Raw genomic sequence first — 11,996 nt, forward strand, 5'->3', positions numbered from 1 at the left:
ATATGCAGGCATCACTCGTGGGTCGAACAGAAGCCGTACGCCGGGTTGCCCTCGTACAGAGCGTACCTGAGCTGGAGGCATCTGTCGTGACGACCTTCCTTCTGGAGGTCATTCCCAACTGTACGCCTGATTGAAACAGGCGAGGAGTTGTCCAAGGGACCACAGCTTTGAGGCAGCGATGGGTTACCTTGACATAAGCGAGGCCCAGACGCCAGGCGTAGGACGGAATGCAGGTTTTTAGCCAATATTGAAGGGACCGCATGTGTAGCAGGCCCAAGGGAATAACTGAGGAGGCGGCAGCCATGAGGCCGAGCATCCTCTGAAATGCTTTGAGGGGACGCAAAGTCCCCAGCTTGAAAGACGCCGCCGCTCGCTGTATAGTCAGGGAGCGTTCTGGTGTAATCCAAGCTCGCATTTGAACAGAGTCTATGACTGTTCCCAGAAAGGACGCTCGTTGTCTGGGAATCAGAAAACTCTTGGCCGGGTTGATTTTCAACACAAGACGCTCTAGGTGGTTGAGCAACAACGACCTGTGAGCGATCAATCGCCGTTCTGAGTCGGCTAGCACTAGCCAGTCGTCGAGGTAGTTCAGTATGAGGATTCCCATCTGTCTCAGAGGGGAAAGAGCCGCGTCTACGCACTTCGTAAAATTGCCGGGGGCCAGGGACAGTCCAAACGGAAGGACCGTGTACTGATAGTTAACGAAGTTAACATTCTGAAAGGCCGTCGCATTCTTTTGTGCCTCCGTGAAGCGCTCTGTGAAACTGTCCACGGCAGGACCGAAGAGTCCCTTGGGAGAGTCCCAAAAAGACTCATGGCTGTATTAGCTCAAAAGGGTGCTTCTACTAAATACTCAGCAAAGGGTCTGAATACTTAGGATCATGTGATATTTCAGTTTTTCTTTTTTAATAAATCTGCAAAAATGTCAACAATTCTGTGTTTTTCTGTCAATATGGGGTGCTGTGTGTACATTAATGAGGAAAAAAAATTAACTTAAATGATTTTAGCAAATGGCTGCAATATAACAAAGAGTGAAAAATTTAAGGGGGTCTGAAAACTTTCCGTACCCACTGTATATATATCGGGCTTGTCTGGGTACTTCAGGAAATGCTGTTCTGCTGGGATTTTCACACACAGCCATCTCTAGGATTTACAGAGAATGGTCTGAAAAAGAAAATATTCAGTGAGTGGCAGTTCTGTGGGCGTAAATGCCTTGTTGATGCCAGAGGTCAGAGGACAATGGCCGGACTGATTCGAGCTGATAAAAAGGCAACAGTAACTCAATAACACTCATAACAACCAAGATATGCAGTAGAGCGTCTCTGAATGCACAACATGTAGAACCTTGAAGCCAATGGGCTTCAGCAGCAGAAGACGACACTGGGTGCAACTCCTGTCAGCTAAGAACAGGAAACTGAGGTTACAATTCACACAGGCTCACTAAAATTGGACAATAAAACATTGCCCGGTCTGAAGAGTTTGGATTTCTGCTGAGTCATTCAGATGGTATAGGGTCAGAATTGATTTAATGTAGCCTACCACTGCCACCAAAAAGAAAGAAAAATGAAAATTTATACATTTACTAATGTGCATTTCTCCTTGGAATGAATAGGAGTGCTGAAAAAGCTAGTAAACCTCTTTTATGTCACATCACAAACTAACGCTCCGGTTACTGACGTAACCACGGTTCCCTGAGATAAATTCCTTGACCTCTATATAAGTCGGCTCAATGCACCATTTCATCAGAATCACTTCGACTGAAGTGACAGCCATCGATTTGCATGCAGCTTATAGTACGGAAAGTAACGCAATGCTCGTTCCCTTATCTCAGGGAACCGAGGTTACGTCAGTAACCGGAGCGTTCCCAATCGAACGTTCACTTCACGTTGTGTTATGGGAACAATATCCAATCACGCCGTGCTATGAGCAGAAACATAACGATCTGCTCTACGAGCCCAGTTTAGAAGCACTAATTTAAGGCCCCTGAAACATGAGGGCTAAACTCAGTCCCGAGCATTAGCCAGGGATACTGACACAGCTGTTTCTGCCTCCGGGAGAAACCAGCAGTTTAATGTCCAAATTATAAAATCTAACAAACAAAACTCACTAATGGAAATCCCGCTGGACCACACCCAGGAGGAGGCAATTCCTCTAGTTGAATGGGCTCTCACGCCTATAGGGCACTGCCAGCCCACTGAGGCATAAGCCAGGGCAATCGCATCTACAATCCAGCGAGATAGTCTCTGCTTTGTCACCGGCAGCCATTTAGAGCGGCCTCCAAAGGACTAGAGACAAGTCCCATGTCGGTACAGTCCTGGGACGGGGAGGATTTAACCTCCGAGCGCCCTTCAGGGATTTAACGACCAAGTCGTTCCTGCCAATAGTCCGACCAGCCACAAGAGAATGATTCGCTGTGATGGCTGCCACATATAAGTGTGGATGGGGTGTGACCCTTGTCCAACAGCTCTTGCAGAAAGGTGAGCACATGGGACATGTCACATGAGTTCGGGTCCTGATCTCGCGCTGAACACCAGTCACAAAAGACTGACCACTTGAGAGCGTAGAGACGTCTTGTAGATGGAGCTCTCGCTTCTAAGATGGTGTTTGACACTCTCGTGGCGAGCTGGCTAGACTCCCGTCGAGGGACCAGACATGAAGATTCCACAGCTTTGGCTGGGGATGCCAAATCCTGCCCTGTGCTTGCGAGAGAAGGTCTTTCCTCAGTGGTATCGGCCATTGGGCTGCTGATGACAGCTGGACCATTTCTGGAAATCAAGGTTGGTTCCTCCAGAGTGGGGCCACCAAGAGGAGAGCACATCTCGTTTCCCTGACTCGCCTGATGACCCGAGGGAGCAGAGCGATCGGAGGGAAAGCATACAGACAGGTGTTGGGCCAAACATCCCGCTGTGTTGAGAAATAGATTGGGCAGTGACAGTTGTCTTCGGAGGCGAAGAGGTCCACCCAGAGGTCCAGGATGGAACGACAACAGCTTCGCGGGCTTATTGTTGTTGTTGTTTTTTTTTGTAGATTAATTTATTAATTTATCACTTTGAGCAGGAGTCCAGGATTCATCGGGAAAACATTTTTAAAATGCACATACTAGGAAGAAGAGCAATAAGATGGCATTATAAAATGAAAAAGTGCGCTTTGATTTTGAATGGCGAAGACGTGCTCACCCACAGACATTCACAGGTTCATTTTGAAGTATAGCAAAACAACAAAGCTAATGCGGACAGCATTAAAAACAGCAAAGCTAATCACGGAACTTACGTAATTACCCATTATACATTGTGATATAGCTTGGTTCGTTGGTCCGTTAGATCGGATTGCTTTCTCACTACAATCGAACCGCTCCAGAGTTCGTTTTCAATCGAGCCGAGACCACCTCGTTCAGGCGATCTCGGACCGATTGTTTTGGCGCGGATCCTAGCGCGATTGCCGTGTTCACATATGCCCAACCGAACCGAGCTAAGGAGGGAAACGCGCCAGGTTCCGAAACAACAGGCCAGGTGTGAAAGCATCCTTAATTTGCCAGATGGCCACAGGGGAAGGTCTTCTTCCACTGTCGGGGGCTTCTTCCAGGGCGGAGAGCGAGGAGAGCAGGAGAGCAGGAGAGCAGGTAAGCAGTCTTCTTTCTTGCTTCTTCGATTTCTTCGAAGAGATGGTCTCATCGCTGAAGGAGAAGATTCTGATGAAATGGCGCGTTGAGCCAACCTATATAGAGGTCGCTCCGCCCTTTCTGGCGGGCTAAAGCGCCATTGGTTTGTGCAGTTACACAGACGGGGGGGCTTAATAATGGTCTTGACTGATCAGGAAATATCAGAGAGGTTATGTTCCTTTTGGGCGGGTTTTGAGTCCGCTTTGGGCCGGTGTTTTTCTGGGACTTGGCAACCCTGCCTCCACTCCACTATGTGGCGGTAGCGCGCTGTTCTGCTCAGCGTCCGTTCAGTTTATTGATGTAGATTGATTCGTGACACCAGCGAGAGCTTCATTCTACTCCTCAAGCAATCAAACATCTACATTCAAGATGAAAGATGTCATCGGATACCTCAAACAACAGCAGAGCAAGAGTCCGACGCCTGAGATGGCCTCGGAGTGGCACTCAATGGAGGATCTGTACAACAGAAAGTATGAATTTGTGTTCAGTGTGTGAGTGTGGGCTAGCTGAGTCATTTAGCATGCTAAGCTAAAGGCGATTTATATTAATTATACCATCGGATATAATATACTTTATCTACACGGAAAGGGTTTAAAGACGACGTTGTTGTTTTTTTTGCGTAACGTTAATGGTTTTATGTTTGTTGCTGCAGTTATTGTAAAATGAGCACTAGCGTGTTTAACTTGTGTGGATAGCAAGTCATTGCTGAAGTGAGGTGTCTAGTATGTGGTGTTGTTTGTTTTCAAGTGTTTTATTTGAAATCAGAGAGGTTTGAAAGTTATTAAGTTAACAGTTTTCTAATGTAATACACTGCTTTGAATTATTGCTTTATTTACATTAAAAATTAAAGTAAACCTGTCAAATCAGTGCCTGAATTGCTTGACTCTCTTAAAACATCAGCCCATAGATAGATGACATAGACAGATCGGAAAGAAGGTAAACAAATGGATGGGTAGGTAGTTATATAGTTGAGTAGATCGTAAGATGGGAGCAAAACCGATCAATTCACATTTATTGTATTTATTAAATTTCTCTCTTTTGACAGATTGTGGCATCAGTTGACTCTGAAGTTGACAGTCTTTGTGCAGGACCCTTATTTCTCCAAAGGGGACGGTCTCATTCAGGTATGGAATCAGATCAGAATTGCTTCTTACACTTCAAAAATGTAATGTGAAACATTTTAAAAGTCTGTATTTGCTTTCCACAGCTCTATGAAAACTTCCTCTGTGATTTTGAACACAGGTAAGAGGCAATTCTGATGAGATTTATTCATGCATCTGATAACTGGTGATTAGAAACCAGTTGATCATTTTAGCACCTCCATTCATTGGCCATGTACACATTGTAAAATTTCAGGAGTGACAACCGCATTTAAATACGTGAGTGATTTCTCTAACAACATAATTTTGGATGTACGGAACAGAACTCGCTCTTGAAATTACGATGATTGACACCATGGTAACCATAGCAACGTTCTGGCATCTCGCATATTTGGTATCTGCTATTTTTGACCAAAGTAATACTTTGACCTGTTTGGAAGAAGTGCACTTTTGAAGTGTTGCCATGTCCACTTATTATAAGCGATGCTTATTGAGCGTCTTTGATCTTATCTCATTAAGCAATTGAGTTTATGTAGTAATTACAGTTGGCAGGTGCAGGTTGTGGTATTTTGTTTGTCTGGCTTATTTCTAAAATACAGCATTTGAATTAAAGTGGGCTTGTTCTTATTTGCAAGATCTGGCAACAGTGAGTTGAAACATACTTTGTTTCCTGTACTTTCCTACACTGTACATACAGAAAAGAGAAACTCTGATGTGCGGTTAAATGCGTCATTAACAACTAGTTAGCTACAGTGTGTACGTGGCCATTGTGATGCTCTTGTGCTTCTGGAAAACTTGCAGTTTAATGGAAACAAATTATTTTTTTCTGGACAGAATCAACCCATTGTCCTTAATAGAAATCATCCTTCATGTTGCAAAACAAATGCCAGGTACAGCTTTGTGTTTCCTATTAGTGTTCAGTGATTCCCATCGCAAAGCCTGTAGAGAGTGAACAAAAAATACTACTCTATGTTGTCATATTAATAACATCTTTTGTTTTTTAACAGATCCAAATACAGCCATCCCCTTTCTTGAGAAAACAAAGGAGAAGGTAGCAAGTTGTTCCAAAGACTAAAGAATACCCAAGACGTGTCACTCATATAGTTATGAATGGGGAAAAATGCAAAACTCAATATGGCCGCTCTATCGAACGATGCCCCGCCTTCTGAGCAAAAGAGCCAATCCCTAATCGATAAAGTCAGCGCGTCACTGCAGCTGCCGTTAGAAGTCCTGGTTGCTATAGAAACAGTCAGCACTATGTGACGTGCGCCTAGGACTGTGCATGCGCACTAGCTGGTCTACCCTGAGAAATACGCTTTTTTTTAACGCTATTTGAGCAAAATAAACAACATTTATGATACAGTTGTTGTCAGATTTAATTGGTCATTTCAAATATGAAATTTAATCGTAAGCTTGGCGAACAGTTTTGGCCAATTTGATGTTTCCCCATTTAAAGCGAAAAGAGCTGCACTTGCGTGCCTGAGAGGCGTTTCAAAGATGGCCACCGAGTGACATGACTTGCCTTAAAGGGACTTTGGTGGTTCTCCTTTGATTGAAATTTACAATATGAGTGACGGTGTTGAAATCATTGTTTGTCGTTTTACTCAATCAGGTCAAAGCCAGTGATGAGGCCGTCATCCTCTGCAAAACCTCAATTGGCAGCCTCAAGCTTGACATCAACGACCTCCCCGCGACAAAGGTCATTTATTTGCATTTTTCTGTTCTTAGTTTGTGGTCCCATTTACCATTGCATAGTGAATTTTTCTGAATCAAATCCAGTCATTTCAATAGCAGGGCTCGACATTAAGCCTTGACATGTGCTTGTCCTTCGGACAAGTAAATCAGTCATTCACTTAGTTACTTGTCCAGGGCAAAAAAAAGCCTCTTTTTTTTTGCAGTAAATGTAATCCATTCTGAAGCAATACTCTCATCCCTGCTCTATGACGTCACTGTCTTAATGAGTGAGTCACTGATTCAACTAATTCGTTCAAATGGCTAATTCATTCAATAAATAAAGCAAGTGACTTTCTTTATGAATGGCTCACTGAATCATTGACTCACCTGATTCGTTCAAAAATGCTGAATCATTCAGTAACGAAACACGAAAACGTGTGTTGCTTGGAGATGTGTGTCTGTTCTGCTGTGGCTTTGCTTAGAACTATCTTCGTTAGCAAAAACGGTCAATAATGTGTCTAAAAAAGTCAGTTAATATTAACTACTTGTTTATTGAACTACTGTTGTATAAAATCAATGTCACATTTGCAATTGTGCTGGTACTTGGTCGTGTGATGTTGCTTTCCTATATCATGTTATATAGAATATTTATCTATTTTTTCCTACCGCAGTCTGTTTGTTCATGTTTGTTTCTTTGTGTGTGCGCTGTTGCACCTATTAGTTTAGATTTTTCTGTGAGTCAGATAGGTGCACGAGCCTCAACTGACGCAACCTTAATACTGTCATTACATTACCAGTTATCAGTCACCGTTTACACTGACAGTAATAAAATCAAAATCATTCTCACCAAAGTTTCGGTGCTGCCCTAGTTATTGTTTATTATTGATGTTTTAATCAGGTTACTTGTCCGGTCGGGCAAGTAAAATTCTCTTTCACTTGCCCCTTCACAAAATCCACTTGTCCTGGACAAGCGGACAAACGTTAATGTCGAGCCCTGAATAGGATTCTACATGATCTGGAATTTGTCGAAATACGAAATGTTGCCGAAATTTGTGATCACAACACTTTTATTTGAGACCATTATTCATGTAGTCTTATGTATAATAAATTTGCAGAAATTAATAGAGGAAGTGGAAGAGATGCTGAATAATCTCCCTGGTGTGACGTCAGTGCACGGGCGATTTTACGATCTGTCGAGCAAATATTACCGCATCATTGGGAACCACGCTATGTACTACAAGGATGCCCTGCGGTACTTGGGATGTGTGGAAGCAAAAGACTTGCCTGGTAAATATTCTGACTGCTGGATGTTTACATTTGACAAGATACTTGGGGAAACAGCGCCCTCTAGTGGTGTTGGGATTGTGGTTCAATGCTCACTTTATCTCATAACAGAAGCAGAGCAACAAGAAAGAGCTTTCACATTAGGCCTGGCCGGCCTGCTTGGAGAGGGAGTGTACAACTTCGGAGAACTGGTAAGTGCCTGTCGTACCTGTGTTATTTATGTACTGTAATAGTATATGTTAATATTGCGAATGTGCTTTTATTTCTATATTTTCAGTTTTTATTTTGATTTTGAAGTTAATTTCTCTGCTACGTGTCTCCTTCATTGGCAACTGCTTGTCCTTATGGATTTATGTGCACTAACAGCTTGTCATGTTTACAGCTGATGCACCCGGTCCTGGAGTCACTGAGGAACACAGATAAACAGTGGCTGATAGACACACTCTATGCATTTAATGCAGGCAACGTGGAGAAATTCCAAGCCCTGAAGACCGCATGGGGTCAACAGGTGAGTTATTAAATGTCAAAAAAAAAAAAAAACTTATCAAGTGTTTTTCAAATTTGTCAATATTGTTACTATTTGAACCTGCATTAATTTTTGTTGTTCTCTCCTCAAAGCCTGATCTCGCAGCTCATGAGGCCAAACTCATGCAGAAGATCCAGTTACTCTGTGTCATGGAGGTATAAATGCTATTGATTAAGAATGTATTAAGCTGGTAATTGACTTCAAATTTTGTTAAGTACATCATTACTTGCTAATTAAGTTGCACAGGAAGAGTTATTATTGAGTAACAAAGCTAAAACAGTTAATGATTGATTGTCTTCATAGATGACTTTCACACGGCCAGCCAATCACAGGCAGCTGACGTTCCAGGAAATTGCACAGAGTGCAAAAATCCAAGTGAATGAGGTTTGTTTTTTCTCTTTTGAATTAGAAAAAAATTGTAAAAAAAAAAAACATTTAATATATAACAAATTTATTATCAGTTTATTAATATATGAATAGAAACAGCATTAAATAGTTTACTAATAAATTATATTTATATTGTAGTTTTAAAAATAACTTTTATTTATATATGAATAGACAGCATTAAATAAATTAAACGCAAAGATTTTTTTGCTTTCTTTTTTATGGTTTTCTTAAATTAGTTTTCTCATGTTTAGAGGTATATCTTACTCTTATTGGCTAAGATGTTCACTCTTCAAGTAGACACAGGTTAAAGCTAGTAATAATGAAGTGTTTTTAGTAAACATAGAAGTGTATTTAATCCAGGACCAGACTTAATCTGTGTCTGGGAGATGGTCTTATCCTTATCCTTTCCCTCAGGTGGAGCTGTTGGTGATGAAGGCTCTGTCTGTCGGACTGATCAAAGGAAGCATTGACGAGGTGGAAAAGAAAGTTCACATGACCTGGGTTCAGCCCAGAGTACTGGACGTGCAGCAGGTACGTCCGAACCAATGAAGACGTATATACATATACAAAAACTTTCTACGGCCAACACGAAGTGGGTTTTTTTTTCCACCTCCACAGATTAAGGGCATGAAGGATCGTCTGGACTTCTGGTGTGGGGATGTTAAGAACATGGCCATGTTGGTGGAACACCAGGCTCAGGACATCCTCACTTGAATGTCCTTCATGCTGTCTGTCCCATTCAAATGTTCCCTTGCATTGCATTCTCCCCGAGTCTTGGTTCTTCATGTGATACGTGTCTTCATTATATCATTAAAGCAGCTTGTTTTCACAATCATTCGTTTGGTTTTTATATGCAATATAAAATGTAAAGGGATAGTTCACCCAAAAATAAAAATTCTACACCCTGGGCTAAAAATGTTCCTTAAAATATCTTATTTTGTGTTCCACAGAAGAAAATCACACAGGTTTGGAACAACATGAGGGTGAGTAAATGATGACAGATCTTACTTTTTGGATGTACTATCCCTTTGACATTTTGAGTTGGGTCATTTGAAAGGTTTTTTTTTCTCATCTGAACCAAAATCGCACACATTTGTCATCAATAGGTCTGTTCATTCTAGATCTGTATTGACTGTTGAGAACAGCAGTGTTAAAAGTTAAACCCTGAAAATACAGTAATTTGCTTCATAACATTTGGGAACATGTGACCTCAGTGAACTCCAAAATCTAATTTGAAATACAGTTACTCCCACTCCTACACTGCCCACATCCTGCATTAAAACAATGGAGCAGAGCTGTGTAAAAAAAAAAAAAAAAACTGTGCAAAAATCATCATACACTATACTGAGAATAGACGAGATGTTTTACCTTCTGCCTAATGGAGGATTCCATAACATTTAGTATGCATATAACTGGTTAACTGGACTTTAAATGGTTAATCTCACTACGAAAAAGATATGTCTTGCTTATAGGAAAATGGATGCTATAAGAATTGCATGTGAATTAACGTTAGTGTCCTCATTGCAATAGTTTAGCGGTTTAGTTTTGCAACAAGGGAAATTTACAGTGTCAGCTATACTTTTGAAATGGTCATTTATGATATTGAAAAAGCTTTTTATCTTTTTAGTTTCAGTTATGTTGACTTGTGGTCGTGTACCAGCAACTGTAAAGCACATGTTGTACATAGAATGCAACTTAGAATAGAAAGTATTTTATTCAATGCAGACCAGTGCCACGAGTTGAGGCGTTCAAGTACATTCATTTATTAAAACATTCTTAACAAGGTTCAATAGTCTTCGTAAGGAGGAATGCTCAAAAGGCAGGCGGTTCTTATTCAGCTCCACCAGGACGTTTCTTGTAGTCCTCCAAATGTGCCAGGACCCATCCAGAGGGGCCCAGGATGGTCACGAACATGGTCACCATTACAAAGACTTGCTCCTGCATTGAGAACGCAGAGACGGTCATCAGATGCTCATCTATATTAGACTAGACCTTTTTTTTTTTTAAGTAATAAGACTAGCCAAGCTATTTTCCCATGCATCACCCTCAAGCTGGCTATATTTTGGCGCCTTTTCCCTTGGAGACTATAATGCGGTTTTTATTTGGGCAAAATGTAGTAGTGCACAACTTGAGGTATTTGTGTTGTGGGACATAATATCTGGTTTATAGCTGGTTTAAGCTGTTTTTTGATGGAAAAGACAACATATCTGATGTATTTGTGCTTTGGGACATAGTAGCTGGTTTTAAGCTGGTCTAGGATGACAGACCAGCAAACAAGCTGCAAGACCATCGAATGAAGCGCTGGATTTCCCAACAGGACGACTTTATTTGACCGATAAGGTCATAAAATTGGCTGTTTTCCAGAAACGTACAAGGGCACGAAGCATTTTAAACACATTAATTAAAGACTGAAATGTAAATTTCTTAGTTTTATGGCTACAAAAATGTTGATACGACAGAAAACAGACTCGCGCGCGGCGCGCCATTTCCACACTACGTGAGCGCACATATACGATCAATGGCGTTATCGGAGTCTCACTTTTAATTATACTGGGTCAGATATTATTTATATAGCCTACATGTATTCATGTCATACTTAAAACGTTTTATAGCTTCGCCCATTCAGGCATTAAATGTAAAAACGATTAAAATGTATTTCACAGGCCGTCACGCTCTTGCGCGCACCGAGTCTGGTCAAAGTGCGCAGCAGGTGAAGTCAACTCATACTCACCCCAGCGGAGAGCACATGTTTGGCTGGTTTGGCTGAAATATTAGCTTTAGGGATGATTTGATGTCTCAACACACCCCTCAGCAGATTGAGCGAGCGATTCAAGCCTGACATCGTTCTGTTGTTGGATATATCCAAACGCTGAAGTGAATGCTCCTGTCGCGCACGGCTCGAGTGGTCTGGAAATGCGCCCTACAGGGAAAGTCAGAGCTGCAATTTCTTGTACACCTGCCAAGTCCTTTTTAAGGTCAGGGTGAGGAAAAAAGAAATGTGTGTGTTTGCCAATCCGCTGCGCGTGTGATAAGCTCGTTCTGTTTAATTGGCTGTCCGATTCTGTTTGCGTGAAGACGCACCAAGACGGAGTGCGTTTTATTTTGTGCCTGCAACCAGCAAGACGCCTTTAAATTAATAGGCTTCTGTACAAGGCTTTAAAACGGAAGGACTGAACCACAAAATTCAGAAGGCTCGAAGTGCAGCCTATGTTATGATTTTTGTTTTCGTTTTTTCCAACTTTTGTAATTGATATTTTTTTTATCCCCATTTTGTTTACGTTATTTTGTTACATTTCAGTGTTGATTTGTATTGTATATGTATACTGAACCTTATTTAGTGGGTAAACGTATCGATTTTCTTGTTCTC

The 11,996-nt window shown here is 41.6% G+C and overlaps 2 protein-coding genes across 2 annotated transcripts; one reads left to right on the plus strand and one right to left on the minus strand.

The window, feature by feature from the left end:
- The first annotated feature begins 3,933 nt into the window (after window positions 1-3,933).
- Window positions 3,934-9,461, plus strand: LOC107714033 (26S proteasome non-ATPase regulatory subunit 13-like). The gene is made up of 13 exons (XM_016519725.1): window positions 3,934-4,128; window positions 4,704-4,782; window positions 4,866-4,900; window positions 5,593-5,648; window positions 5,766-5,809; window positions 6,371-6,457; window positions 7,548-7,719; window positions 7,828-7,907; window positions 8,099-8,224; window positions 8,335-8,397; window positions 8,546-8,626; window positions 9,044-9,160; window positions 9,248-9,461. Exons 1-13 carry the CDS (start codon window positions 4,028-4,030, stop codon window positions 9,341-9,343), a joined length of 1,137 nt encoding a protein of 378 aa, XP_016375211.1. The 5' UTR covers window positions 3,934-4,027; the 3' UTR covers window positions 9,344-9,461.
- Window positions 9,462-10,335: 874 nt separating this feature from the next.
- LOC107714034 (cytochrome c oxidase subunit 8B, mitochondrial-like) lies at window positions 10,336-11,694 on the minus strand. The gene is made up of 2 exons (XM_016519726.1): window positions 11,361-11,694; window positions 10,336-10,567 (listed from the first exon to the last, which is right to left on the minus strand). Exons 1-2 carry the CDS (start codon window positions 11,469-11,471, stop codon window positions 10,460-10,462), a joined length of 219 nt encoding a protein of 72 aa, XP_016375212.1. The 5' UTR covers window positions 11,472-11,694; the 3' UTR covers window positions 10,336-10,459.
- Between the last annotated feature and the right edge of the window lie 302 nt (window positions 11,695-11,996).

The sequence above is a fragment of the Sinocyclocheilus rhinocerous genome, unplaced genomic scaffold (assembly GCF_001515625.1).
Source record: "Sinocyclocheilus rhinocerous isolate Xijiao unplaced genomic scaffold, SAMN03320098_v1.1 scaffold568, whole genome shotgun sequence".
In the NCBI taxonomy this organism is placed as follows: Eukaryota; Metazoa; Chordata; class Actinopteri; order Cypriniformes; family Cyprinidae; genus Sinocyclocheilus; species Sinocyclocheilus rhinocerous.

Bases quoted from the DNA above. Each gene is read 5' to 3' on its own strand.
- LOC107714033 (XM_016519725.1), top strand. From the start codon at position 4,028: ATGAAAGATGTCATCGGATACCTCAAACAACAGCAGAGCAAGAGTCCG. The intron at 4,783-4,865 runs GTATGGAATCAG...TGCTTTCCACAG, and splicing joins AAGGGGACGGTCTCATTCAG to CTCTATGAAAACTTCCTCTG. The intron at 8,225-8,334 runs GTGAGTTATTAA...CTCTCCTCAAAG, and splicing joins AGACCGCATGGGGTCAACAG to CCTGATCTCGCAGCTCATGA.
- LOC107714034 (XM_016519726.1), bottom strand. From the start codon at position 11,471: ATGTCAGGCTTGAATCGCTCGCTCAATCTGCTGAGGGGTGTGTTGAGA. The intron at 10,568-11,360 runs GTGAGTATGAGT...TTCTCAATGCAG, and splicing joins AACATGTGCTCTCCGCTGGG to GAGCAAGTCTTTGTAATGGT.